At 42.7% G+C, this 23324-nt stretch overlaps 1 protein-coding gene across 2 annotated transcripts in view; it reads left to right on the forward strand.

Annotated features, from left to right (window-relative positions):
- ttpa (tocopherol (alpha) transfer protein) overlaps nucleotides 1-23324 on the forward strand; it is a 61469-nt gene that overhangs the window by 29778 nt on the left and 8367 nt on the right. For both annotated transcript variants that reach the window (XM_069921400.1, XM_069921401.1), the window contains exon 3: nucleotides 8312-8505. In XM_069921400.1, the coding sequence (XP_069777501.1) occupies nucleotides 8312-8505 (194 nt within the window). The remainder of the gene's footprint in view (nucleotides 1-8311; nucleotides 8506-23324) is intronic.

The raw sequence follows: 23324 nt of genomic DNA on the forward strand, positions 1-23324 counted from the left end.
AGGTCCAAAGAGAGAGCATATCAATTGGCCAAAAAAAATACCACAACTGAAGACTGGGAGCAGTTCAAGATGCACCAAAGGAGGAAAAAGGGATTAATCAAGAGAGCAAAAATAAATTGCGAAAGTAAGCTGGCGGCAAATATAAAAACCGACTGCAAAAGCTTTTATAAATATGTCAAGAGGAAAAGATTGGTGAAATCCAGAGTAGGTCCTTTGCAGTCGGAATCAGGGGAATATATAATGGGGAATAAGGAAATGGCAGACCAATTAAATTCTTACTTTAGTTCTGTTTTTACAAGAGAGGATACAAATAACCTCCCAAGGATGTTGGGAAACATAGAGACTAATGCAAGGGAGGAACTGAAAGAAATCAGTATCTCTAAGGACATGGTCTTGGGGAAATTGATGGGATTGAAGGCAGATAAATTCCAAGGGCCTGATAATCTACATCCTAGGGTACTTAAGGAAGTGGCCATTCAGATAGCAGATGCTTTAAGAATTATTTTCCAGAACTCGATAGACTCAGGATCAGTACCCATGGATTGGAGGGTAGCTAATGTTACCCCACTATTTAAAAAGGGGGTAGAGAAAAAGCGGCCGGTGAGGCTTACATCAGTAGTGGGCAAAATGATGGAATCCATTATTAAGGATGTAATAGTGGAGCATATGATTAGCAGAGAAGGGATCGGACAGAGTCAACATGGATTTACAAAAGGTAAATCGTGCTTGACAAATCTATTGGAATTCTTTGAGATGGTGACAGGTAAAATAGATGGGGGAGAGCCAGTGGATGTGGTGCACCTGGACTTCCAAAAGGCCTTCGATAAGGTCCCGCATAAACGACTGGCTTCCAAAATCAAGGCTCATGGGATTGGGGGCAAAGTATTGATGTGGATTAAGAACTGGCTGGCAGGTAGAAGACAGAGAGTTGGGATAAATGGCTCGTTTTCTGAGTGGCGGGCGGTGACCAGTGGGGTGCCACAGGGATCTGTACTGGGACCCCAGCTGTTCACAATTTATATTGATGATCTGGATGAGGGGATTGGATGTAATATCTCCAAATTTGCAGATGACACTAAGCTAGGAGGGGTTGTGTGCACGGAAGAGGGGGTCAGGAAGCTCCAGTGTGATTTGGATAAATTGAGGGACTGGGCAGATACATGGCAAATGCACTACAATGTGGATAAATGTGAGGTTATCCACTTTGGTAACACAAACCGGAGGGCAGATTACTATTTGAATGGCAAAAGATTAAGAGATGGGGAGTGCAGAGAGACCTAGGGGTACTTGTACACCAGTCTCTGAAGGCGAGCATGCAGGTACAGCAGGTGGTTAAAAAGGTAAATGGTATGTTGGCCTTCATATCAAGAGGGTTTGAGTATAGGAACAAGGATACCTTACTGCAGCTGTACAGGGCCTTGGTGAGACCCCATCTGGAGTATTGTGTGCAGTTTTGGTCACCTTATCTAAGGAAGGATGTTCTTGCAATGGAGGGAGTGCAGAGGCGATTCACCAGGCTGATACCTGGAATGGCAGGAATGACTTAAGAGGAAAGATTGCGCAAATTGGGATTGTACTCGCTGGAGTTTAGAAGACTGAGAGGGGATCTCATCGAGACATATAAAATTCTGGCAGGACTGGACAGAATGGATGCAGATGGGATGTTTCCAATGATGGGAAAATCCAGAACCCGGGGCCATGGTTTGAGGATAATAGGCAAACCATTTAGGACAAAGATGAGGATGAATTTCTTTACCCAGAGGGTGGTGAATCTGTGGAATTCATTGCCACAGAGGGCAGTAGAGGCAGGTTCATTAAATATATTTAAGAGGGAATTAGATAGATTTCTTCAGTATAAGGGTATTAAAGGTTATGGAGAGAAGGCGGGGAAGGGGTACTGAACTTTAAGATCAGCCATGATCTCGTTGAATGGTGGAGCAGGCTCGAAGGGTCGAATGACCTACTCCTATCTTCTATGTTTCTATGTTTAACTCTCTCCACTACTGAGCCCTCGATGAAGACTGGGTCGTGTTCAGTTAAATTCCTTCTGAACTCCACAATCATTTCCTTGGTTTTGCTGACGTTGAGCACAAGGTCATTGAACATAGAACATAGGAAGTAGGAACAGGAGTAGGCCAAAAATGGCCCATCAAGCCTGCTCTGCCATTCAATACGATCATGGCTGATCTAATTTATGACCTACTCCACCTACCTGCCTTCTCCCCATATCCCCTAATTCCTCTATCATGTAAAAATTTATCTAACCAATTTTAAATATGTTTAATGAGGCACCCTCAACCACTTCCCTGGTTAGAGAATTCCAAACATTCGCTACTCTCTGGGAAAAACAATTTTTCCTCATCTCTGTCCTAAATCTACTCCCCCGAATCTTGAGACTGTGTCCTCTCGTTTTAGTTTTCCCGGCTAGCTCAAAAAACCTTCCTACATCTATCCTATCCATACCCTTCATTATCCTATATGTTTCTATAAGATCTCCTCTCATTCTTCTGAACTGAGCGAATACAATCCTAGACGATTTAATCTTTCATCATAAGTCAACCCCTTCATCCCAGGGATCAAACTAGTAAACCTCCTCTGGACCGTCTCTAAAGCCAGTATATCCTTCCTCAAATATGGAGACCAGAACTGGACACAGTACTCCAGGTGCGGTCTCACCAGTACCTTATACAGTTGCAACATTACCTCCCTACTCCTGAATTCAATTCCTCTAGCGATGAAGGCCAACATTCCATTTGCCTTCTTAATAACCTGCTGCACCTGCAACCTAACTTTTTGCGATTCATGCACAAGCACTCCCAAGTCCCTCTGCACAACAGCATGCTGTAGTTTTTCACCCTTTAAATAATATTCAGCTCTTTTATTTTTCTTGCCAAAGTGGATAACCTCACACTTACTAACATTGTACTCCATCTGCCAGACCTTTGCCCACTCATCCAGCTTAACTATAACCCTTTTCAGACTCTCCACATCCTCATTACAATTTGCTCTTCTACTCAATTTGGTGTCATCCGCAAACTTGGCTACACTACATTTTGTCCCCTCCTCCAAGTCATCAATGTAAATGATGAACAGTTGTGGGCCTAACACCGACCCCTGCGGCACCCCACTTGCCACTCTCTGCCAACCTGAAAAACTCCCTCTTATCCCGACACTCTGCCTCCTGTCAGACAACCAGTTTTCAATCCAGGCCAATATACTTCCCCGGACTCCACTTTCCTGTAACTTACTGATAAGTCTCTTGTGCGGCACCTTATCAAATGCTTTCTGGAAATCCAAATATACAACATCAACCTGTTCCCCTCTATCCACTGCACCCATTATATCCTCAAAGAAACCTAACAAGTTTGTTAAACAAGATCTTCCCTTTCTAAAACCATGCTGCGTCTGCCTGATTGAACCCTTTGCGTTCCAAAAGTTTCACTATTTCATCTTTCCAACTACAGGCGTCAAGCTAATTGGCCGATAATTTCCAGTCTTCTGCCTACATCCCTTCTTAAAAAGTGGCGTGACATTTGCTGTCTTCCAGTCTGCCGGGACCTGCCCAGAATCCAAGGAAATTTGGTATATGACCACCAATGCATCAACTATAACTTCTGCCATTTCCTTCAGAACCCTTGGATGCATATCATCAGGACCAGGCAATTTGTCTGGCTTTAGTCCCATTAGTTTCTCCATCACTACTTCCTTTGTAACAACTATTTTATCAAGGCCCTCCCCAACATTCGCATCCTTAACTCCGCACTTGGGCATGCTGGACGTGTCTTCCACCGTGAAGACTGACACAAAATATTTGTTTAATGCCTTGGCCATTTCCTCATTTTTTGCTACCAGTTTTCCTTTCTCATCCTCCAAGGGTCCTATGTTAACTCTGGCCACCCTCTTCCATTTTATATATTTATAAAATTTTTTGTTTTCTGTTTTTATATTTTGTGCCAATTTACTTTCATAATCCTTTTTCCCATTTCTTATTACCCGCTTTGTAACCCCTTGTTGTCTCTTAAAGTTTTCCCAATCTTTCAGGTTCCCACTGCTCTTTGCAGCTTTGAACACCTGCGCCTTCAATTTTATACTCTCCTTTATTTCCTTTGTTAACCACGGTTGATTTTTCCCTCTCTTGCTGCCCTTTTTCCTGACCGGAATATATTTTTGTTGAGCATTACAAAATATTTCTTTGAAAATCTTCCACTGTTCCTCAACTGTTTCATCAATTAGCCTGTGCTCCCAGTCCACTCTGCCCAATTCCTCCCTCATCCTATGGTAGTCACCCCTGTTTAAGCATAATATATTAGTTTTAGATCTATTTCCCCTTCTATCTGAATGAGAAATTTAATCATACTATGATCGCTATTTCCCAGATGGTCTCTAACTATTACATCATTTACTCTACCTATCTCATTGCACAACACTAGATCCAGGAGAGCATTTTCTCTTGTGGGTTCCTTAACATGCTGCTCAAGAAAGCTATCGCGGATGCATTCTATGAAGTCCTCTTCTGGACTCCCACGACCAACTTGATTTTCCCAATATATGTGGAAGTTAAAGTCCCCCATGACTACTGCCATATCATTATTACATGCCTCACTTATCTCTCTATTTATTTCCTGTGCCACTAAGCTATTGTTATTTGGTGGGCGATAGATAACACCCACCAATAATTTTTTCCCTTTGTTATTCTTTATCTCTACCCAAATGGACTCAACATTAAGCTCTTTAGATCTTATATCCTTCCTCACTACTGCCTGGAGCTCATCTTTGATTAAGAGTGCAACTCCACCTCCCTTACCATCCTGTCTATCTCTTTGCACCACCTGATACCCTTGAAAGTTTAATTCCCATTTAGGGTCACCTTGTAGCCATGTTTCCGTGATGGCTACCAAATCATAGGCATGGGTACCGATTTGCACCTCAAGTTCACTAACCTTATTTCTAATACTGCGGGCATTCAGATATAGTGCCCTTATGCTCTTTGTCCTTTTAATATCTAGTGACTTCTATAACCTTTTCTTTTGATTTTTTTGCCCACTATTTTTCTTTGTAATTTTCTTAAGACTATCATTGACCCAAAAACTCACTGCACCATCTAATTTTTTACTTTCTCCTCCCAACATTACTTTTCCTATTTTACTTTTCCTGGCCATTACTTTATCTTCCCTACCCTTTTCCCTATCACTCTGGTTCCCATACCCCTGCCAAATTAGTTTAAACCTTGCCCCACTGCTGTACCAAACATACTTGCCAAAATGTTGACACGTTTTGGATTTAGGTGCAACCCGTCCCTCTTGTAAAGATCATGCCTTCCCCAAAAGAGATCCCAATGATCCAAGAAGCCAAATCCTTGCCTTGTACACCAGCACCTCAGCCACACGCTCATTTTCCTTATCCTTACATTCTTTTCATCATTTGCATTTGGAACAGGTAGTAATCCCGAGATCACCACCCTAGCGTTCCTGTCTTTCAGCTTTCGTCCCAGCTCACTGTAATCCATTTTCATTACCTCCTCCCTTTTCTTGTCAAAGTCGTTTGTACCCACATGTACCAAGACATCAGGCTGCTCTCCCTCTCCTCTCAGAATATTTTGGACCCAATTTGTGATATCTCGGACCCTTGCACCAGGGAGGCAGCACACCATGCAGGTATACTTATCTGGCTCACAGAACCTCCTGTCTGTACCCCTGACAATGGAGTCCCCAATAACTACTGCATTTCTCCTTTTCCTTTTCTTTTGCACCACTCTGCCAGGCTCATTGCCATTGACCTGGTGCCCGTGGCCATCTTCTGTCCGGTCATCTCCCTCAACAGAATCCAACACAACATAACTGTTGCTGAGTGGGATAGTCACTGGTGTGCTCTCCATTTTTCTCGCATTTTTCTTTCCCCCCTGACGGTTTCCCACTTACCTGACACAGGTTCTAGAGTATTTACCGCCCTGAAAGTTGAGTCGATTAACTCCTCACTCTCCCTTACAAGCCGCAGGTCATCAATCTGCAACTCCATATTCCTAATTCGCTCCCTTAGTAACTGCATCACGGTACACCTGGTGCAGATGTGGCCATTTGGGAGGGTGGAGGTCACCCATTGTTCCCACATCTGACACCCAGTACAGAGCACTAACCCTATTGGCATGATTCTGAATATGAAGGCAAATAACTCAGCTTACCTTTTCTCCTTGCCTGCTTTCGTCGAAGCCTGATAAGCCAATCACTCCTTCACTGCTCCACTCATTCACTGAGCCACTCCTCGCTGGCCGCTCCCTCCCCTTTCACTCCTTTTATTGGCCCCTTGACTAATTAACCCTGTCACCTTCAGCAAGCTCCTCCTCCTCTGATTCACAGTCCGACTCTCTCCAAGCTCCTCCTCCGACTCACAGCCGAACCAAGTAGAGTGGTGTGACACCACTCAACGATCATAAATCTATAATTCCTTGAAAACTAGGAGTACATGCTAAATGTCCAAAAAGATAAAAAATATTTGTTAAGAACTACCTGAAGTTCGGTTCAACTAACTTCCATTATTAACAGTTATGCTTGTGGGGTAAAATGCAACAGCATATGAAGACTGTGCAAAGACATTGTTTAATTAGTGTAAAAGGACGATTAGCAACCCACATTGATATTTTTCATTAAAATTGCAATATTTTAATTGGAAATTTTGTTGGGTGAGTTCATTCAGACAGTGTTGCATGCTTTCAGGATGAACATTCTCTTGCAGTATTTCTCCCCCCATGCCATCTCCTGGTCAAACCAGTTACATACCATAATGCTGCAGTGTTTGGAATTGTTACAACATTAAGTATTTTTATTTTTCTATGTCGATGTACATAATATATGTGCAATCTTTAAGTTGAGCTTCCAGACATTTTCTCAACAAGAAAAATAAGATTACAAGGTAATAAAGGTTAAAAAGTAATATCATTTTTCGTAAATGTACATGTACTCTTGAAGTTGCAAAACTTGTGATCAATGGATCCTGCTTCCTACTGTGATTCATGCCAACTCAACGTGGTTTAAATCCCAGGGAACATGGACCTTTATATACAGAAAGTATTGCTTAGAAATGGAATTTAACTTATTAGTGTGTTTAAAAAATGCATTGTTTAGTATTTATGCGCATTTGGATGAAAAAAATCTAACTGCAGAATGTTATGGAGGAGGAGAGGTTTCACCCTGATTTCTCCATTAAAATATAATTTGTGATTAGTTCTGTTCCTAATGCAGCTGCCTGCAGAATTTGGTGCAGTGTCTCTGCTGGTAGGGATCACAGGAAGCCATGAATAGTCCTGAGACAACTCTCTCCTCAGCAGTCAGAGTACAACAGTTTAAATGGCTCCCATAAGGTGAGGCAAAGTAGTGGAGAGGGAAACAAATCTTTAGTGTGTGTAGCCACAATACCTTGCCCGGCAATTTTTCCCACAGAGGTGTCTTTTTTCCCCACTGTGGGACCCTGGCTCATTGTTAAGGCAGGGATTACGGTATCTCTGCTGTTCATGATTTTGAATGACTGCAATAAGCATTGTGAGACTCATTAATAACAATGAGCACATTAATTATTGAAAACACAAGCAGGGACATTCAAGCAGCAACATATTGCAATCCTGGTCAGGATTCTCTAATTAATGTTTAATGTTGCTGGGTTTGCTATTTATTTTACTGTGAATTACAAATCATGGTCAAAGTTTGCATATTATGACAACATTTTTGTGGGCAAGGCAAAGATGAGCGCTGCTGTGTTGATTAGACCATTGCATGGGGGAAATGATTCCAGAAGTGTCAGCCACACTAGGGTAGGTCTTCAACTTGAAATGATTGCCGTTGCACAGTTTTCTGTTATTTAGCAAATTTTCTATTTATATTCCCACAGTTCTTCTTATTTTAGTCTTTAATCTGCTTGACAACCCTGATCATTTATCCCAGTTAAATGAATGAGGTCACACTAAAGCAGAGGGTCCATTTAGTCTCTTAGTTTGACCTGACAGGGTTCTGTCCTGATTTTCAGTAGATTCCTGCAATTGCAGTTCAATATAATCCTACCTGACGCAGTAATGCTGGAAGGTAATGATGTCTTCGGATCATGTGAAAACTGTGTAGGTAAATAATGGGAATGGAAGTAGTTTCATGATTAATGTGCCGGGGTTGGGGTGGGGGGGGGGTGCGGGTCAACAAATAGTAGAGGTGAAATAGATGGGGAAATCTGATACAGTTCTATTAGGTAATATTGTGAAATTTATCTTTTCCAAGTAATGCTGAAATAAAAGAAATGCCAGAATATGAACACTGCCCATTTCTTTTTCCAGAACATTGGGACCCCAAGGTTTTTTCAGTCTATGAAGTATTTCGTGTCAGCCTAATCACATCAGAATTAATTGTGAAGGAGGTCAAAACCCAACAAAACGGTGTGAAAGTTATCTTCGATCTTTATGGCTGGCGATTTGCTCATGTTTGGCAGATCAATCCAACAGTAGCCAAAAGAATTGCTGCCGTGATAGTAGTAAGTTTTCATCTTTAATTAAACTTAGAATTCAAGGTTTGCTTTATAACTAATTTCTCTGACAATAGTCTCACTCTCTACCATGGCATATCTGGTACTATGCATATATGGTGCTTCAATGAGAACAAGTAAGAGGTGAGGGTTATAGAGTGGGAAAGTCAATTTAAAAAATAAGAGAAGTCAGGCATAACCACCCAAAAGTTTAATGCATTAGAGTCATTGTCATACACCATTGCAACAGGCCCTTCTGCCCATCTACTCCACAATTAAGATAGCAGGCATGGTTGGCATAGCAGTTAACGCAATGCCTTTATGGCATCAGCGATCGGGACTAGGCTTTGAATCCCATGCTATCAGTAAGGAATTTGTAGTTCTCCTTGTATCTGCATGGGTTTTCCCCGGGGGCTCCGGTTTTCTCTCACCGCTCGAAACATACCGGGGGCTGTAGGTTGATTGGGTTAGGGCTAGGCACGGACAGGTTGGCCGAAATGAGCTATTACCATGCTGTAGGTCTAAAATTTAAAAATGAAATTTTAAAAATTAGTATTAATAGATCAGGCAGTATGACTGTAAGGTTAGTGCTCTGTGTTGAGTGTCAGATGTGGGGTCACTGGGAGACTTCAAAAATCCCCGATGCCCACAGGTGCATCGAGGTGCAGCTCCTACAAGAGCGTGATCAGGAAGTGGAGCTGCAGCTTGATGACTGATGGCTCAGGGGGAGTCAAGAAGTGATGGGAGCTACAGGGTGTTTGTAGAGAGTGCCTCTGTGGCTGTTCCCCTCAGCAACCTGTATATCATTCTGGATAGTAGTGGGGAGGATAACTTAACAGAGGACGACCACAGTAATTGGATCTCTGGCACTGAGCATGGCTCTGTAGCGGAGAGGGTGAAGAAGCATGCAATAGTGATAGGAGATTCTATAGTGAAGAGAACAGGCAAGAGATTCTGCAAGCCTGATTAAAAACACCTGGATGATGCCAGGGTACATGATGTCTTCATTCAGGTTCAGAATATTCTGATGGGAGTAAGCAAACAGCCAGAAGTCTTGGAACCTATTGGTACCAATGAGATAGGTAAGATAAATGAGGAGGTCCTGAAGGGAGAATACAGGAAATTAGGAATGAAACTGTAAGGGTGGTCCTCCAGGGTGGTAGTTTAGGATTGCTGCCTGTACCACGTCCTAGTGAGGGCAAGAATAGAGAGATAAATGTGTGGCTGTGAAAGTGGTGCAGGGGGCAGGGGTTCAGATTCTTGGATTGGAATCACTCTTGGGGAAGGTATGACCAAAACAAAAAGGATGGCTTATGCCTGAACCCAAAGGGAACCAATATCCTGATGGGCAGATTTAATCTAGCTGTCAGGAAGGGTTTAAACTAATTTAGCAGGGGGATGAGAACCAGAGAGTTAGTGCTGATGAAGGGGAAAACAGCAGTAAATTGAAGATAGTTTGGAGCAAGAATAACATGTAGATGATGAGACAAGATGATCAACCATATTAGACAGAGTGGTTTTAATTACCTTAAGACATGAACACATCTCACATGTTGCTGGCCCAGTTCCAAGCCAGGTACTGAGGGGGGAGTTTGGGCATAACAGTCTTTATAGGGATTTTGGGAGGGAGGGGTCACAGGTTCAGGGGGGTGGGCCAGCTCATACAATACAGTCGTTGCACCACATTCACCCCTTCTTTTGAAACAAAATCTGGTGGGGTGATGTGATTCAATGTTTGTTACAGGTTCAGCCTGTCCAGTGGTCTCATCTGTTGCTGCAACTGTCGTAAGGTTTGCTGTGATTCAACTGCTGGTTCCTGGGCAGCGTCTTGCATGACGGGCTGTACCTCCAGTGGCTGAGGGGGTGTTTAGTAGGACCGTGAAGTTGATCGGTCTGGGGATGGGGTGCTGTGTCATGTGCAATTAGTGGGGCCGGTTGGCTAGGGTTACCGTGAGGGGGTGTTGATTGGTTGTTTGAGGGGTCTTCTGCATGCACCAGGACTCTGATGGAAACCATATCCTGCTGCCCATCTGGTACTCCATGTAAGCATATTGGGGGTTTGCGTGGAGGAGGTGGACCTTCTTGACCAGAGGATCAGTCTTGTGGCATCTGACAGGCCTCTGGAGCAGTACGAGCCTAGAGGTCATCAACCAGGATGACAGTGTGGTTCCCGACGCTGACTTCCTGGGGAAGGAAAAGAGCCTTTCATACAGTGTTGGATTAGTAGCGGTACAGAGGAGGAATCTGGTGGTATGGATCACCTCAGAGAGGACGTGTTGCCACCAGGAGATGGGTAGGCCTTTTGACCTGAGGGTTCAGAGGAGTGTCTTCCAGATGGTGGAGTTCTCCCTTTCTATCTGGCCATTCCCCCAGGGGTTATAACCTGTGGTTCTGCTTGTGGCTATGCCCTTGGCCATCAGATACTGGCGCAGCTCCTCACTCATAAACGAGGATCCCAGTTGTTATGGATATAGCAGGGGTATCCAAACAGAACAAATATGCTATGCAGTGCCTTTATGACTGTGGCCTTGGTCATGTCCAGGCAGGAGATGGCGAAGGGGAAGTGGGAGTAATTGTCAATGATATTCAGGAAGTATACGTTCCTGTTGGTGGACAGGAGGAGGCCCTTGAAGTCCATACTCAGCTGCTCGAAGGAGCGGGTGGGTTTGATGAGGTGGGTTTTGTATGGCTGATAGAAATGGAGTTTATACTCGGCACAGACCAAGCAGTTCTGTCAGCTCCCTGATATTCTCAACCAAGTAAGGGAGGTTACAGGCCCTAACGAAGTGGTGGAGCCTGGTGACCCCGCGATGGCAGAGGTCGTTGTGAAGGATTTGGAAGTGGTCCAACTGCGCATTAGCACATGTCCTCCGGGACAGGGCATTAAAAGACTCGTTGGGCTTCCTAGGTCATTACAAGATCTTGAAGTTCTAGGTGGATAGCTCAATTCTCTACTTTAGGATTTTGTCATTCTTAATTTTTCCCTTGTGCTTGTTACTGAACATAAAGGCCACTGCTTGATGGTCAGTCAGCAGGGTGAATGGTTTTGCAGCCAGGTAACGTTTCCAATGGCACACAGCTTCCACTATGGCCTGAGCTTCCTTTTTGATGGCTGAGTGCTGAAGTTCGGGGCCTTGGAGGGTACAGAAAAAGAAAGCCACTGGCCTGTAAGCCTGGTTGAGCATAGCAGCCAGGGCAAAGTCTGATGCATTACTCTCCACCTAGAAGTGGATTGATTCAGGCACAGCATGCATCGCCGCCTTGGTGGTGTTGTCCTTGATGTGTGTGAATGCAGCTTGGGCTTCTGCCAATGGGAAAAGTGGTAGATTTCACCAGGGGGCTGGCTTTGTCCGTGAAAATTTGGGATCCACTGGGGGCAATACGAAAAGAAGCCCAAGCATCTTTTTTGGGCAATGGGAGTTCCACCAGGGGGCGCATGTGGTCAGGGTCAGGCCCAATGATGCCATTCTCCACCACACAACCAAGGATGGCCAGCCATGTAGTACTGAATATGCACTTATTTTGGTTATAAGTTAGGTTGAGGCTTTTGGCTGTCTGGAGAAATTTCTGCCTTAGCATCATGGCAGCAGATCATCACATTGTCCAGGTAAGGAAATGTGACCTTGAGCCCATAGCCATCCACTATTTGGTCCATCTTCCTCTGGAAGACAGAGACCCCATTGGTGACCCTGAAAGGGACTTGGAGGAAGTGGTAAAGGCAGCCGTCTGCCTCAAAGGCAGTGTTCGGGTTGTCCTCTAGATAGATTTGGATTTGGTGGTAAGCTGACTTGAGGTCAGTGATTGAGAAGATGTGAAATTGGGTGATATCGTTTACCATTTCAGCGATGTGGGGGAGTGGGTAGGCATCCACCTGGATTAAATGGTTTATGGTCTGGCTGTAGTCGATGACCATGCAGTGCTTCTCTCTGCTATCAACAACCACTACTTGTGCCCTCCAGGGGCTGGTGCTGGGTTCTAAGATCCACTCTGCCAGAAGACATTTGAATTCTGCTTTGATGAAGGCTTTGTCCCCAAAGCTGTATAGCCTGCTCTTGGTGGTGACTGGCATGTGGTCGGGAGTGAGGTTCTCGAACGGGGGCGGCGGTGGGACCCGGAGAGTAGAGAGACTGTGGGTCGTGTTCAGAGGTGGGGGGGGGGGGGTGGGGGAGGAAATCGTGTGGACTATGAGGAGTGAGTGTGGTCCGTCAAACTGCATTTGGATACTCTTTAGCTGGCACTGGAAGTCCAGTCCCAGTATGACAGGTGTGCAGGGATAAGGAGTTTAAAGTTCTTATACTCCAAACCCCGCACAGTCAGTGTCACGGTGCAGCAGCTGTGGATCTCAGTTGAGTTTGATTTGGTGGCTTGGAAAACTATATGTTTTGCTGGGGTTCCACGAGGAAGGAGTACTGCACTGAGCCCAGATGAATGAAGCTCTCCATGCTCCCTGCATTAAATAGCCAGTTGATGTGGGGTATCCTGGTCCAGAGTATTCGAGGCCAGAGTCTGGTCGCTGTCTGAGTCACTGCTGTAGAGTTAGTTTGTGGGCATCTGCCAAAATGGCTTCCCCCATGTAGAGCACGCGGTGCTGCTCCTCGCTGGCAGAAGTGGTGCCATCCAGTTTTGCTGCTCCCTCTCTCTCTCCCACTCCCCGCCCCCCCCCCATGGTCCCGCTAAGCCATTTCCTGTGACTGGAAATTAAGCTAGGTGGTGTGATCCAAGATGGTGGTGGCTGCCAGCTGCATGAGACACTGATGGAAGGGGGTTGGGATCTACATACCTTCCTGTAGTGCTCCTTCTTCCCGCAGGCGGGGCATGTAGCATTTTGGGCCGGGCAGTTCTTCCGGGGATGCTTCGCGTGTCTGCAGAAGTAGCATTTCGGATGGCGACAGTGACTTGAGACCCTGCATCAGAAGGTGATGGAGCCTGAGCTCTCCATGTGGTGGCTGCATTCCCCGAGAAGACTACCTCTGCATTCAGCTGTAGAGACTGAGGAGGCATTGGTAATGATCTTCCAGAAATCATTGGATTCTGGCATGGTTCCGGTGGCCTGGGGGGATTGTGAATGTCACTCCACTGTGTCAAACAGGAGGGAGGCAGAAAAAAATGAAATGATAGATCTATTAGCCTGACATCAGTGGTTGGGAAGCTGATGGAATCGATTGTCAAGGATGAGGTTACGGAATACCTGGAGGTGCACGAAAATATGGGCTTAAGTCAGCATGGTTATATTAAAGGAAAATCATTGCTTGGTAAACCTATTGCAAATTTTTGAAGAGATCACAAGTTGGAGAGATGCAGTGGATGTTGTGTATTTGGACTTTCAAAAGGTGCCACACATGAGGCTGCTAAACAGGATGAGAGCCTATGGAATGAGAGGAGGGATACTAGCATGGATAGAGCATTGGCTGATCGGCACGAAACAAAGAGTGGGGATAAAGGAATCCTATTCTGGTTGGCTACCGGTTACCAGAGGTGTTCCTCAGGCGTTGGTGTTGGGGCCACTTCTTTTTACATTGTATATAAAATGATTTGTATTATGGAATAGATGGCTTTGAGGCTAAATTTGCAGATGATACCAAAATAGCTAGTCAGGTGGGTGGTGCTGAGGACAACGAAAGGATGCAGAGAGACTTGGATAGATTAGGAGAATGGGCAGAGGTGGTAGAGGAAATACAATGATGGAAACTGTACAGTCATACACTTTGGTGGAAGAAATAGATGAGCAAACTATTATTTAAATGGGGAGAAAGTTCAGAATTTGGAGGTGCTTGAGACTTGGGAGTCCTTATGTAGGATACCCTAAAGCACACATGTCAAACTCAGGCCCGCGGGCCAAATTTGGCCCGTGATATAATTATATTTGGCCCGCAAGATCATATCAAATATGTATTAGAGCTGGCCCGCTGGACCTTTCTGAACGAGAAGCAAAAGCTCCAGAAGGTGGAGGAAGTGAAAAGAAGTCTGGTTTTACAGCAAACTATGTTCACCAAAGCAGAATCCCAAAGTGAGCCTGCTGTAAAAGTTAGTTTTATTGTGGCCGCAGAGATCGCCAAATCAGCCAGGCCCTTTATAGAGGGTTTGTTAAAAAGTGCCTGCTCAAAGTTTGCGATGTCATTTGCCCAGATAAAAAGCAAGCGTTTTTAAATGTGAACCTGAGCAGAAACACCATGGCTGGGCGTGCTTGTGAGCTTGCTACTAATCTAGAAGAACAACTGAAGGAGAAAGGGAAAGATTTTATGGCATACTCATTTGCTGTAGACGAGAGCAGCGACACATCAGATACTGCCCAGCTATCAATATTCATCCATGGAGTGGACACAAAACTTTCTGTTACAGAGGAACTTTTAGGATTAAAATTCATGCATGGCACAACCACAGGAAAAGAAATCTTCGAGGAGGTGTCCAAATGTCTCAATGAAATGATGCTGCCTTGGGATAAACTTGTGGGACTAACGACAGATGGTGCGCCCGCGATGTGCGGTCAGAAAAGTGGACTGGTGGCCAGGATTCGGGAGAAGATGCGGGAGAATCATGCAGGTGAGCTTACAGTTTACCACTGCATAATCCACGAGGAAGCCTTGTGTGGCAAAGCCTTGAAAATGGAGCATATTATGAACACTGTAACTCGAGTAGTTAACTTCATAAGAGCCAAAGGTTTAAATCACCACCAGTTCAAGTCCTTTCTGGAGGAGTTAGGGTCAGAATACGGAGGCGTGCCCTATCACACAGAGGTGCGATGGCTTAGCCGAGGAAAAGTACTTAAGAGATGCTTTGAGCTGGGTGAAGAAATATGTCTGTTTATGGAGAGCAAAAGCAAAGACACAACAGTGCTCAGGGATAAAAAGTTTCAATGTGAGCTGGCATTCCTGTGTGGCATCGTGAGCCATCTCGATGCGCTAAACCTGTAGCTGCAGGGACGAGAGCACGTCATTACAGACATGTACAGTGCAGTGAGGGCTCTTAGAACCAAGTTGTGCTTGTGGGAGACTCAGATGCTGCAGGGAAACATGGCTCATTTTCTGTGCTGCCAAATTATGAAAGAACAGATCTCACCTGCCGTGTTGCCCAGTGCAGAGTTTGCTGAAAAACTAAGCGTACTTCGTGCGGAGTTTTCCCGATGATTTGCTGACTTTGAAGCCCAGAAATGCAGATTTGAACTACTCAGCAATCCGTTTGTAGTTAACAAGTGCTCCAACCAACCTCCAAATGGAGCTGATTGAGCTCCAGTGTAATGACACACTCGAGTCAAAGTATGACTCTATCGGTGCTGCGCAGTTCCCACAGTTCCTTCCCGACACACTGCCCCAACTCCGTGCACAAGCTGCTCAAATGCTGTCAATGTTCGGCAGCACGTATCTCTGCGAACAACTCTTTTCTTTGATGAAGATAAACAAAACACCACACAGGAGTCGTCTTACTGACGAGCACCTTCATTCAGTCCTGAAGATTTCCTCAGCTCAGAGTCTGACCCCAGAGTTTGATGAACTTGCATCCAAGAAGAGATACCAAGTATCTGGTTTAGACCCAGATGCATCAGTGTGTAGCAAGCTAAGCTTGGATTAATATTTTCTTTGGTTAACTTTGGACTGTTCATAGTTGAAAGATTGGATTTTCATTGAAGCAATTTGTTATTTTTTTGACTTGTTGGCTTGTGAAAAAAAAACATATAAAAGGAGCTTAAAGGCTATAAAGAAATATTATTTATTGAATATGTTAATGCTTCTTCTGGAAAGAGTTTAACCAAAACTATTGTTAAACATTTATTTTAATGAGAAAAAGTTTAACATTACATATGTTGAAAGAAGAGAAAACATGCAGATGTTGTTGAAAATTTTCAATAAATATTTAGTTTGGCCCTCGACTTAGTCTAAGCTTTTAATTTTGGCCCTCGGTGAATTTGAGTTTGACACCCCTGCCCTAAAGGTTAACCTCCAGGGCGAGTCAGTGGTGAAGAGGGTGAATCCAATGTTGGCATTCATTTTTTAGAGGAATACCAAATAAGAGCAGAGGTGTAATGTTGAGACTGTATAGGCTCCTTATTTGAGAAAAGATGGGCTGGCATTGGAGAGAGTTCAGAGAAGATTTGCTGGAATGATACCAGGAATGAAAGGGTTAGCATATGAGGAATGTTTGTTGGCTCTTGGACTGTACTTGTTGGAGTACAGAAAGATGACAGGGACCAAGGATGGACATTTCAAGTGCTGAAAGGCCTTGACAGAATTGATGTGCCAAGGTAGTTTCCTATGGTAGGGGAGTTTTGGACAAGAGGGAACAACTTCAGGATAAATGAGCATCAATTTAAAACAATGATGCAGAAATTTTTTTATAGTCAGTGGGTTGTGAGTCTGTGGAATGAGTTGCCATAGGTGGCAGTGGAAGTGAGGTCTTTGGGTATATTTAATGCAGAGATTGACAGGTATTTGATTAGTCAGGTTATGAGGAGAAGGCTGCGGAGTGGGGTAGAGTGGGAGGATGGATCAGCTCATGATAGAATGGCAGAGTAGACACAATGGGCCAATGGAATTATCTCTGCTCCTATATCTTGTGATATTTCATGCTACACCAAGATTTTTTGGCCCCATCAATCCAGCTAGAACCATGATTATTTTTTCCAATGGCCATAGCTTCATACTCCTGATCCTCTTTTAACCAAACTACATCTTTCATATTCTTCCAGATTTTACTACACTTCCCAATAACTTATGATCAGACATGGTCACAAAACCCACAAACTTCCAACACCGATTCCAAATACCCCTTCCAAATGGCTTGCACCTATGTATTCAAATCTAATCATTTTCAAAAGAAAATCTCTCAGCAAGAAATGTCCCTTTCCCCCCACTGACTTCAATTTCATGTTCTTAAATGGCAATAAACCTAAAAACTATGAATGTGGTCAAATGAGCAAAGTTTACCAAAACACCTGAAAAATAAAAAATAAAAAATGTGAAGATCATTCCAACTTTAATAAATCCAATCTGTTGCTTTGAAATGTGATTATAAATTTACTGATTAAAAAGAAAATGAAGTAATTAAATTACCCATAAATCTGGACTAATTTTATTTATTTTCCAGAAATCTAAAACCTACAATTCAAAATAAAGTTTCTAGTATACTAAAGTATTACATGACTAAACTCAAATAAGATTTTCTTTAAGTCATCCTAGTTGTCACAAATATTTATCACTGTTTATCAAATGCACTGGATTATGTTAGATTTTTTTCCCCCAGAGCTAATACTCTATAATCTGAAGGGAATTTCCAGTCATCATTTGTCAGACCCAGACTCCATAACACAGGATCCAAAATTCCTCATGTTATAATGATAATGCATCAATATTTTTTAAATGGGGATATATTGCTTTGGTAAAATCTTGTTTTAAATTATGATTAAATGCATAAATATTATTAAGGGAATTCATGTGAGCGATTATAAGATGTGTGTTTCTGTTTGTACTGTAATTCAAAACACCATTTTTTATCCATAGGAATTTTGCAGTGTAAGGTGAAAGCAAGATAACTTCTCTGAAACTGCACAATGTGTATATTAAAAGAACACATTTGATATAATACTGCATTTATAATTACAAAATGTCAAATATTAGATCCTCAAATGTCAAAAACTAAGGACATTAACAGTAGATGCTTTAATTAAACAAAACTAGATTAAAAAAAACTATTAATTTGCCTCAGGCTCTTTGAGGTTAAGCTGTGGGAGATGACATCATTGAGTTGCTTGCTGCATTTGGAAAATCTTAACAAGAATCAAACTAATTTGGTGAATAAAGGTTAGGCTAGAATGATAAAGTATGTGGATCATGATTTGTGCTTAAATTGGATGAAGTAATCGCATCTTTATTTGGCTCTCTGTCTGCGTGAGTCTTTTCTACCTGCCAATTTTGGAAAGGCTGACTGGGTTAATGAAGAAATCCAGTGGAATTGAAGATGCTCATGGAAATCTTGAGAAAAATGGGATGATTTAATAAGGTGATTGAAATATGTTACTACAGTAAGTGAGAGGGAACTCTTTCTGGTAGCAAAGAATGTAGATTTAAAATATATAAAAGTAGAGGTAAAATGCAGAAAAATATATTTTGATGCATTGAGTTGATATGATCCGGAAGGCTCAGCCTGAATGAATTCAACAATAAAAGTCTTCAAAGGGGAGACAGCCATATACTGGGCTATCAGTAGAGCAGGAAAGATTGGGCTGATTGGATGGCCATGGGCTGAATCAGGTCTTGTACTGTATCATTAGAAACCAGTGATAGGATCTGGAAGCACAGCTTGAAAAGACTGTTAAGGAGGTGACCTGGAGAGAATCACAACCTATCAGAGACTAAATTACACTGTTGGAGGTTAGATAGGATGGGTCTTTATTCTGTAGTGAGGTTTATACAATATGAGCAGCATGGACAAAGTGAACGTTAACAGACTGTTTCTCAGGTAGATATTCTAGAACTAGAGGGCACAGGTTCAAAGTGGGAGGGAAAAGATTTAAGACGGAACATGAGAAGCTATTTTTTTTCACTTAGCGAGTGGTCAATATCTAGAATGAGGAGCTTGACAAAATGATAGTAGGGAACACAATTCTGACATTCAGAAGATATTTGGACAGTTTTAAGGATAAAAAGGGCTCTGGATATGGGCCACATGCATGAAAATGGGATAAGCCCAGAAAGCCAGCTTGGTTGACATGGATGAATAGGGCATAAGGGCCTGTTCTATACTTTGACTCGATGACTCTAACTGCTGTATTTTCTTTATTAGAGAGTAAAGCTATGTTAAACATTGGACTGCCACAGAAAGTGAATAAAACAACCCAGAAAAGAGCCGAAGGCCCAGATGTTCTTCTGCTGTGGCATTCTTGTACTCTAAAGAGATTTATTGAGCAAAAGTGCTTCAGGCAATCCTTTCTTAATGTTTGAAATCTTTTGCTCATCCTATTGAAAGCTCTGAATACATATCTTAATGTATCTGCGAAGGGAGAGGGACTGGAATAGCTGCAAGCCATTCCAGGGCTCTGAGTAACTCTGAATTTATTTTTTTGCTAGCTTAAAGCATTGACATTCAAACCACAATACTTGGTCAAATTTTACTCCAGAAACTATACCACATGCCAGGCACTGAATATTAAGGGAAAATCATCCCAATATTCATACCATCAGATTTTTATTGGTGTTTTGGATTGGGTGATGAAAACACTCTCTCAAAAGGAGCAGAAGATTTCTGAATATATGGAAATAGCTGGAAGGGATGTGACGTGGATGTCAATAGTTTTTATTTGTGAGGTTTCTAGTGGTATTACCTCAGATGACAACCATGCATGAAGACCTTGTGATATACGTGGATATTACACAAGTCTTTGAAGTGTGAATCGTACAAAGGTGTGTTAGCAGCATTTTATTTTGGTGACTAAACTTTAAGAACTTTTCCATTTAGCATTTTGGACAATTGATAACAGTTTGAAAATTCTTGGAGAAAGAATAAAGGATTAAGAGAAAAATCAAAATGTTGCTGAAGAAACAACCTCAAGGTTAATCCCTGTATTTACCTAATTAATATTTAAAATGCCTACTGGGGTGACAACTTCTGAGATTGTTGAGAGTGCCAGTAGAGACCACAGTTCATCAGAGAGGCAATGTCAAGTGTCTAAGGTGCAAAAAAAGTGTACAACATTTAATCTCCTGGATTTGTTGGAAATGTTGCAGCTTTTTGCTTTTGTTTTTAACTCCAGTTCCTTTTAGGTTGCCACAGGAGTTTAGCTGAATGGTGTGTGAAGCAGTTTTATCATCCCATCGGTGCAAAAAAATTATGAACAAATCTGCAAAAGCATCAAGTTGAGTGAGTGTGATTAAAATTGTTGAAGGTCAGACATAGAGGTTGGTCTCCTGGCCTTCATGCCTGCGCCTTCCATTCATGAGGTCTTCTGTGCCAGTTCCACACAGCGTTCAATTAGTTGATGATTCAATTTTAATTTACTCTTTATATACTATACATCCACAACTCTAGCCTCCACTGACTCTGGGATAGAGAATTCCAGAGATTCACCAGCTATAGACAACACTTTCCTTCTTCTAATATATCCTAATTTCAAAGTATCATGTTCCAAAGCATGAGCTACGATATCCCAAATTTTCTATCTCGTTATCAAACAAATCAAACTCTGTGGCTGTTACTTTATGTAGTTTTAATTCATTGATAAAACAGATAAACATTTTGGATGACTTCACATTAAGACTTTCATAACAATGAATAACAAAGCATTTACTGTAAAATAGATATAAAATGTATATAAAGATACAAATAATTTAAAAAGCTTTTAAGGAGGTATAAAATAGTATTTAAAGAGATACAAAAATTCAAAGAAAAATTTCTCTTGCTCTCTCTTCCTTCACATCTTGTAGAATGAGAGTGGTTAGCCTGGGTGGATATTATGACATATTACATCATATCCACTATGGTAACACTTCAAACAATAGTTCTCAAAGGATCGGGCACAAAATTAACTAAGAATCAAAAAACACAAGGTTTTAACTTTTACACCACCCTCTGCAAGAAGAAATTTCTGCACTCAATTTTCAAATGACCAGCCTGTTACCTTGCAGCTATGTCCCCTCATTTGAATCTCTCCCTTGAGAGGAAACAACTCTGTTAACCCTGTCTTGCCCCCTTAAATTATGTGGTTAGTGTGAGCAGTTCCTTTGGTCATTCAGCATTCTCACTGCCTGTGGGAAGAAGCTGTTCCTCAGCCTGGTGGTGCTGGCTCTGATACTCCTGTATCTTTCTCAATGGGAGCAGATGAAAGATATTGTATGCAGGGTGGAAGGGGTCCTCAATGATTTTGCATGCACTCTTCAGACAACAATCCCAGTAGATCACATCAATGAGGTTGAGGTTGGTGGGGGGGGGGGGGGGTGGAGAGACTCCAGTGATCCTCTCTGCCACTCTTTTGGTCCTGTGGATTGACCTCTGATGCATTTCTCTGCAGCATCTATACCAGACTGTGATGCAGCCTGACAGAGTGATCTCAATAGAGCTCCTGTAGAAGGTTGACATAATGGTGGTCAATGGCTTTGCCCACTCAGCTTTCTCAGGAAGTGCAGTCGCTGTTAAACCTTCCTGAAAAGTGAGGAGATCTTGAGTGTCCTCAATAAGTTACTAGATAAATGAACTCCAAGGAACTTGGTGCCCTCCACTCTCTCAACCACAGAATTGTTGATGTGTCACGGAGGGTGGTCATTCCTGGTCTTCCTGAAGTTCACGATCATCTCCTTTGTCTTGTCCACATTGAGACCTAGGTTGTTACTCTCGCACCATTTCATGAGATTTTCCGCTTCTTTCCTCCTTCATCCTTCTAAACTTCAGTGAGTACAGTCCCGGGGGATGTCACGTGATGCCTTAGGATCAACACGTGAGGATCTGACTCCCTTGGTAAATTAGTTTTAAAAAAGTGATAATTGAATAATGTTTTAAACTAATTAACATCTTTAAAATACATTGAAGTACTTATACTTTATAATAAAAATGCCTCCGATTAAAGATAAATTAGCTGCAATTTTACCAGGAGCCCGACGAGAAGAAAGGACGAGAAGAGATCGGAGGCCTAGCTCAACAACAAAGCGGGAAGCTAGTGCTTGAGATGCTCCCCAGGTCAGTGATCCCTTTGAAGGGCCCTCTACTGGTATCACCCACCATCAACTATGCAGAGATGGCGTTGGAGGAGAACCTGGAACTGAACTGTGTATGTGCGAAAAGTCACATGTGCAGACAGCAAGGCACAAATCATTACTGGGAGTAGGGCCACAGTTATGGAAAAGTCGGGGACCTCTTCTTCAGCACTGGATGATGAGTCGTCAGGCTCCAGAGGAGGATCTGCAAGCAAAGAAGAAGAGCAACAGGAAGAGGAGGTAATTAAAGGAGTTAAAACTGATTAAAGTAGAAGACTTAACCACAATAATCATGTGTCAGTTTAAAGCCATGAAAGAAGAAATGAAGGGACTGAAGGCAGAATTGAAAGAAATGGATGCAGATGAAAGGGGAAACTAATAGAGTATTAGAGGTTGCGAATAAAATGGATGAGAAAATAATGAGGGTACAGGAGCATGTTGAAGACCGGGTATTGATTGTCGAAAATACAACTACTGGTTTAATTACAGTGAATCAAAAGCTTTTTTAGAGAAAGTGGATGTTGTGTATGCACTCACACAATTAAGACTCGGAGACGTGATGCTTTCTCATCCTTTACTTCTATTAGACTAACATGGCTACTGACACACAGGGTTATTTATATGGAAGGGTGACATCATGACATGGACATCATGATGTCCAGCAGGTCTTATACCCAACATTCTTTTCCCCCCACTCCATGCAGTAAATGCTGACTGGGCCCCTTCGAACTAATAAGATTACATTGTGCCCAGGAGTACAAGTGTGAATTAGAATACATCTCATGAGTATTTATTATAAAAGGGAAAGTAATAATAATCAGGGCATTCAGTTGGTCTTCTTTCTCTTTTGGACCACCTCAACATGGTTTGCTGTGCTGGTATTTGCTCAGGACCCGTAGATAGTAGAGTTGGTGGCGACAACCCATCTTCCTGGCTGCATGTCTGAGTTACTGGACTTCTCACTGGGCTGCTCGACTCTGCAACCATCTCTGCCTCACCCCTCCCCCCCCCCACACTGTCTGGTTCCACCTCCTCCAGCTCATGAGGCAGTTCATGGACCTTAGTGTCAGTCAATGCTCGTAATTGGTCAATGTGTCACTTCCACAATCTGTCCTCCACTAGAACAGAGTATGAACAGGGGCTCAATTTTTTTGT

The sequence above is a fragment of the Narcine bancroftii genome, chromosome 2, assembly GCF_036971445.1.
Source record: "Narcine bancroftii isolate sNarBan1 chromosome 2, sNarBan1.hap1, whole genome shotgun sequence".
NCBI classification, from domain to species: Eukaryota; Metazoa; Chordata; class Chondrichthyes; order Torpediniformes; family Narcinidae; genus Narcine; species Narcine bancroftii.